The 7,216-nt window shown below is 43.6% G+C and overlaps 1 protein-coding gene across 1 annotated transcript in view; it reads right to left on the bottom strand.

Annotated features, from left to right (window-relative positions):
- The window catches only part of BCAM (basal cell adhesion molecule (Lutheran blood group)), a gene marked incomplete at its 5' end in the record, with an annotated part of 17,853 nt that overhangs the window by 7,401 nt on the left and 3,236 nt on the right, over positions 1-7,216 (bottom strand). The window contains 6 exons of the mRNA XM_029286438.1: positions 273-394; positions 1,456-1,597; positions 3,820-3,935; positions 4,036-4,231; positions 5,395-5,513; positions 6,622-6,679. Of these exons, the coding sequence (XP_029142271.1) occupies positions 273-394; positions 1,456-1,597; positions 3,820-3,935; positions 4,036-4,231; positions 5,395-5,513; positions 6,622-6,679 (753 nt within the window). The remainder of the gene's footprint in view (positions 1-272; positions 395-1,455; positions 1,598-3,819; positions 3,936-4,035; positions 4,232-5,394; positions 5,514-6,621; positions 6,680-7,216) is intronic.

Consider the following 7,216-nt stretch of genomic DNA (forward strand, 5'->3'; position numbering starts at 1 on the left):
AGGGAGGGAGGGAGGAAGGAAGGAAGGGAGGGAGGGAGGGAGGGAGGAAGGAAGGAAGGAAGGAAGGAAGGAAGGAAGGGCAATAGCAGAAGCACTTAGACTTATATACCACTTCACAGTGCTTTACAGCCCTCTCTAAGCAGTTTACAGAGTCAGCATATTTGCCCCCAACAATCTGGGTCCTCATTTTACCAACCTCGGAAGGATGGAAGGCTGAGTCAACCTTGAGCCGGTCTGGATCAAACTGCCGGTTTGCCAGACCTTGGACTCACCTTTCCACCAGAAATGTTCCATCTGATCTCTGGCGGGGGATGGCCTAAAACCGTACAGGTGACCTTCACTGTCTGCTCCAGATCTTGCATGATGGTTTGGTGCATCTCTACCTCTGGCTTCCCTGTATGAGAAAGAGAGAGAGAGAGAGGGAAGGACATTGGGCCCTCTAACAAAATGAAATTCAATGATGAAAAGTTTCTAAACTGAAGCAAGAAAAACCAAATGTACAGTTATAGTATAGGTGGCACTTAGCACAACAGTAGCAACTGTGAGAGGGATCTCGGAGTCCTAGTGGACCATCACTTAAATAGGAGCCCGCCATGTGCTGCAGCTGCCAAAAAGCCAACATAAACCTAGGCTGCATTAACAAAGGGATAGAATCAAGATCACGTGAAGTGTTAATACCACTTTACAAGGCCTTGGTAAGGCCACACTTGGAATACTGCATCCAGTTTTGGTCACCACGATGTAAAAAAGAAGTTGAGACTCTAGAAAGAGTACAGAGAAGAGCAACAAAGATGATCAGGGGACTGGAGGCTAAAACATATAAGGAACAGTTGCTGGAATTGGGGATGTCTAGTTTAATGAAGAGAAGGATGAGGGGGGACATGATAGCAGTGTTCCAATATCTCAGGGGCTGCCCCAAAGAAGAGGGAGTCAAGCTATTCTCCAAAGGACCTGAAGGCAGGACAAGAAGCAACGGATGGAAACTAATCAAGGAGAGAAGCAACCTAGAACTAAGGAGGAATTTCCTGACAGAACAATTAATCAGTGGAACGACTTGACTCCAGACGTTGTGGGTGCTCCAACATTGGAGATTTTTAAGAAGAGACTGGACAGCCATTTGTCTGAAATGATATAGGGTCTCCTGCCTGAGCAGGGGGTTGGACTAGAAGACCTCCAAGGTCCCTTCCATCTGTTATTCTGGCATCCCAGTGCTCAATGGTTTAAGGCTGGACTTCCCAAAAATGCGGAATAGTAGATTAAGCAAGCTAATTGGAATAATAATAATAATAATAATAATAATAATAATATTATTATTATTATTATTGTTATTATTATTATTACTGATTGCAGCATCTTTCCTTCCTGCACCCTCCCTCCAGTTCCATTTCGCCTCCTTCACTCATTCACACACACACACACACACCCCTCTACACACAAACACCATTACCTACCTACCTTCTACAATAACTTGGATTGACTCGTTCCGTTTCAGTCCGGAGATGCTGGGCACAGAAGCCTCGCAGACGTAGGTGCCGGCCATGGGGTATGTCAGCCCTTCCAGCAACAGAGTCCCGCCGGTCGCCATCTGCTGTCTTCCCTGGGGGAGAAATGAAGGAAAAACAAAAAAAAGAGATTGCTGCTGTTATCCCAGATGTGATTCCCTGCCTCGGGTCCTTCAGAAGAGATAAAAAAAAAACCCCTCAATTCAATCAAGCGCAAGCTGCAGAGCGGGGTCCCTTCTTTGCTTCTGGGGTCCGTTATCTCAAAACCCTGGTAGGAAATTTCATGGAAACTCGCCAGCTTTTGTGAGCTTGTGTCTTTCCATAAAATTTGCCAGTGGAAAATGGGGCGATGGATTCTTTTGGGAGCCCTTGCTATTAGAGATCAAAGTGGCCTTTGGTTTGCAAAATCAGCATGAAAACTGGTATCCAAAGCAGTGAGGATCCAAACCATTCCCCATCCCCCAGAATATATATAGTGGTAATTTGGTAAGCGTCATTAATTGCTTCCGGGAGGCATGATTAATACCAAAAATGATGAGTACCAATTTTTTCCCATAAAGAATAATGTAAATAAATGTAATACATTCCCAAAGACAATGCCCATTTTTTTTTATAAAAAGTTTTTTATTTATAGTACAGTTAAAACCAAAGATGGACATAACGTGACATTCCAAAATAAATATTCCTAACAATTTGTTCCTCTTGATACATGTAATTAATACATAGTTCTTGGTCTCTATATAAACATATTCTTCTATACAATACAGTTATATATACAGTTATATATAATTCTATCTTAACGCTAATTTAAAACCCGAGCATTCACACCAGTGGTAAAATTTGTCCCAGATCTCGAAATAGTCTGATTCTGTCTTATCCTTCATTTCCATTGTGAGCCTATCCATTTCAGCACACGATAAAATTTTATATATAATCTCTTCTTCTGTTGGAATTCCTTTATTCCTCCAGTTTTGAGCATACACCAATCTAGCAGCCGTGAGAATGTGTAACATCAAATAAAACATTCCTTTGTTGTATTTCTACATGGTTATGCCTAGTAAAAAGAGTTCTGGTTTTAACTCTACCACTAACTTTAATATTTCCTCCAGCCATTTTTTAATCTTATTCCAAAAGTCACGGGCTCATGGGCACTCCCACCACATATGATAGTATGTCCCTTTTGCCAATTTACATTTTCAACATTTGAAGGAGACATTTGGACCCATTTTAGCTAATCTTACAGGTGGGAGATGACAATGCCCATTTTTAAGGCAATATGTAAGAAGATAGGGTGGTACATCATCACTTACATGAGAAATAAACCTAAAACTTAATACTTAGATTAAATAAAATTAAAAACTCCATGTTACCTGTATTGATGGGGGAAAAAATGCAAAAGTACATAAAATGACCACAGAACTACCGCATGACTAATTTATTGGCTGGAAAGGGGCAACTGACACCCATAAATTCCAACTTGCATGTTCAGTAGCAAACAAACGACGAGGGGCAAAATTTTCTCATCAAAATGCATTGAGTACCAAATCTGAGGAGTTTCAAAGCAGTTGAGTACCCAGGTACCACTGTTATCTCTTTAGAAATCTCTTGTGTGTCTGATCCGCCTGGCAGAATGGAGAGATTGTAGAGGAAGGGATCAGAAGACAGTAGAACCATTCCTTTCAATGTGTATTCCCCATTGTGTATCTGCTTACTCTCTTCTAGTCCCTTTCTCTCCAATAAATGTAAATACAAAACATTAATATCCTTCTTGATAATTATCCCAGCACCAAGATAAGCATTCTAACAGGCAGGAGAGAGGGGGGGAAATTAAAGCTGAAGTAAAATCGTAAGCAATTTACGTGATTTCCCTCTTAGCAAATGCCTCATTTAGTGACCAGGTTGCTGGTCCCAGCTGTGTTCACTAACTAAGGACTTTTAGGAGATGACCAGGCTGAGCCTGAGGGAGAGGTCAAATGCATCATCAGTTATGAGTCCCTTCATGCCAACAAGAGATCTAAGTCCAGCCCACCATGAATTCCTTATTTACCGCCAATTTGCTTGGACCGTTAGTAGTTCAGATTCTTGTAGAGAACACTAGCTTACAATAAACTTTTATATCCATTTGAATTGCCTGGATCTTCTGTTTTCCCTGGCGCATGACAGGACTATTGTATAAAAATTTCCTGGGGCAGCCAGTTATGGGAATGCACCCTCTCAGGATTTCAAATATGTCCTGACCATGGATGCCATCTTTGATCCAGGCCATGGTCTGGCAGATGTGTTACTTATGAAGGAAGCCCTGGCAGATTCTACCTACCTTCTTCCATGACAAGGTGGGCGTCGTGGAGCCACTGCCAGAACAGGTCAACTGAAGGTCTTCACTTCGGTTTACTTTCACCATCTTGCTTGGATTTAGGACCAGAGGGTCCAGATCTGAAAGCCAGCAGACAAGGCTTAATTTTAATTAGCAACTGGAGGATGACAAGGAGGGTTGGGCCTGAGCCTTTCTCCCAGCATTCCATGGGCCACTCACAATTGATGAAGATGCTCACGTCCTTCTCTAGTTCCACCTCGGAGGGACTATAGAAGTCCAAGACCTGACAGCGGTAGGTCCCGCTGTCAGCCTTGGTCACTTGAGGAAGAAGAAGGACACCATCGGTGGTGGTGGGCAGGTCCACCAGGTTATCGGAAGTCTGGGAAGAAGGAGCAGAAGTAGGTAAGGCTGGAGACTACACAGGTAGTCCTCAACATACAACTATCCCTTTAGTGACCATTCAAAGCTGAATGGTCTGAAAGTCCATTTTGAACAGTTTAGAATAGAATAGAATAGAATAGAATAAACAGAGTTGGAAGGGACCTTGGAGGTCTTCTAGTCCAACCCCCTGCTCAGGTAGGAAACTCACTAGGGTTAGGGTTAGGTCACCATGAACTCAAAGAGCAAAATGGACTTCGCCAACAAACTCGGAGTGCTTGGGTATGGTTAGGAAGGCACTGACTTTTCTAGGCTGCCCTATCTATCTTTCCTGGTAAAATACATGGGAAAATCCCATTGGGGGAAAATTCCACTTAGGGTTAGGGTTAGGTCACCATGAACTCATAGAGCAAAATGGACTTCGCCAACAAACTCGGAGTGCTTGGGTATGGTTAGGAGGGCACTGACTTTTCTAGCCTGCCCTATCTATGTTTCCTGGTAAAATACATGGGAAAATCCCATAGGAGGAAAATTCCACTTAGGGTTAGGGTTAGGTCACCATGAACTCAGAGAGCAAAATGGACATCGCCAACGAACCTGGAGTGCTTGGGTATGGTTAGGAAGGCACTGACTTTTCTAGCCTGCCCTATCTATGTTTCCTGGTAAAATACACGGGAATTTTATTGGAGGAAAATTACAGTTAGGGCAGTGAAGGCAAACCTTTTAGAGACCGTGTGCCAGAACTGCAACCCAAAACCCACTTATGCATCGTCGGGTGCCGGGTGGGCGTGGCCTATTGGGTGGGCGTGGCCCACTTGATGGGCGTGGCTGCGGTGGTAATGGCAGACTGGGTGGGACTAAAAAGTTCAATCAATCAATTCCGACTTTGCAAGATCTTCCCCCCCCCCCCGCGAGAAGTTGACATTGATTGATTGATTGAACCTTGTGGACGTAAGTTGAGGGCTCTCTGTATCGGGAAACTCCTGTTGAATCTGAGCCAGTGGAATTTCGCTCCCAGATGGACCCCAAAACCCAACATTAAGCCAACACAAGTGACTGGGGACACGCAACCTGCTTCTTCGGTTCTACCTTTTGTCTCCAGTCTGGTCTGAACGGATCGTGCCAAAACTGGGGTTACCAACCTAATTCTCCTTCCTCAGGGGGGGAAAGAACTAGGATCGGACCGAGCAGTACCTGCACTTTGATGAAGGAATATTCGGGTGGGGGGAACCCGTCGCCCCGACATTGCAGCTGCACATCATCCCCTTCTTTGATGACCTTTGGAGAGTCCAAGGCAAACTGCACATTCTCGGTATAATCTAGGATCAGTGAAGGAAGGAAACAGGCCTGCTTAGGAGTAGCCATGAAGATTGTGTGCTCCAGGAATTATAATTCAAAAGGTTTATTATTGGGGTGCATGTGTGGATAAAGGTGGTAACTCAGTTAGCAGCTGACTGGCTTAGCGACCGTCTGCCCTAACGCCAGTGATGAAAGAGTAATTTTGCGACCGATCCTCGCACGGGTGATTGTTTGCGGATCTGTAAAGCAGTGTTGCTCAATCTCAACAACATTGAGATGTACGGACTCTAACTCCCAGAATTCCCCAGCCAGCATTCAAAAGAGAGAGAACGGAAGATCAAAAGGAGAGTCGCTGATTCATTTAGCGACTGCTTCACTTAATGACCAAGTGGCCAGTCCCAATTTTGGTGGCTAAACTTAGCGCTCTCTCTCTCTCTCTCTCTCTCTCTCTCTCTCTCTCTGTGTGTGTGTGTGTGTGTGTGTATGTGTGTGCATCTGTACACACAGACACATGCATACATTCCTATGTATAATATATTTGTATTAGACTGAAAAACAACTACACTTAGTCCTGGACTTAGAAGAGTTCGTTTAGTGACTGTTTGAAGTTACAACGGCACTGAAATAAGTGACTTATGACCATTTTTCACACTTATGACCACTGCAGCATCTCCATGGTCACGTGATTAAAATTCAGACACTTGGCAACTGACTCTTACTTATGACGGTTGCAGTGACCCCCGGGGCCATGTGATTCCCTTTGGCGACCGTCTGACAAACAGAGTCAGTGTGGGAAGCCAGATTCGCTTAACAATTGTGTCACTAACTTAACAACTGCAGTGATTCGTTTAATAACTGTGGTTAAAAAAAGGTCGTAAAATGGGGCAAAATTTACTTAACAAAGGTCTCAGAAATGTTGGGCTCAATTGTGGTCATAAGTCAAGGGCTACCTGTATGACACTTTAAAAAAATGCTTCACAACGAGTTAGTGAAATTAAAAAAAAAAAACACCATCGTTTGAAAGACAGCTGAAACAACTGCAGCAAAATAATCCTATCGAATTCATCAACAAGACCTCAGGAAATAAAAAGCTTGCTGACCCCGTCTAGATTGTGTAAAGATCTTTACATATTTGTACTTTCATCCCCACGAAAACAAACATTAGAAGCTCCACAAAGAATCCGGTCTTTGAAAAGAAAACACAATAAAAATAATAAGATAGTAACAGCAAAACCAAAAGTCAGATACGTTATGATTCTTGCTTTTGCCAACTTGGGCCTTCTCCGGGGGGGGGGGGGGCATTTCAACTCCCAGAATTCCCATGGGTGGCTAAGGATTCTGGGCGTTGAGGTTCCACATCTCTGGTGGGCTTTTTACCCAGGCTGAAGTTGCCTGTTACGAGACAGAATTGCTAGACAAAAAGATGCAGGAAAGCCATTTCATAGTTTAGACCAGGGATCTCCAAACGTGACAACTTTAAGACTTGTGGACTTCAACTCCCAGAATTCCTCAGCCACCCATGTGGAATTCTGGGAGTTGAAGTGCACAAGTCTTAAAAGTTGCCAAGTTTGGAGATCCCTGGACTAGAATCCACCGTCCCTAAATAAATAGACTGTGGTTATCTTCATCCTGTTGAATCTTTAACAAAAGCAGAAGCTGCGTCAAAATCTTGGGCAGATAATATTGAAAGCCACATCCTTTAGCAACTGGTTTGTATTTATGA

The sequence above is a fragment of the Protobothrops mucrosquamatus genome, unplaced genomic scaffold (genome assembly GCF_001527695.2).
Source record: "Protobothrops mucrosquamatus isolate PMUCROS unplaced genomic scaffold, P.Mucros_1.0 scaffold3672, whole genome shotgun sequence".
NCBI lineage: Eukaryota > Metazoa > Chordata > Lepidosauria > Squamata > Viperidae > Protobothrops > Protobothrops mucrosquamatus.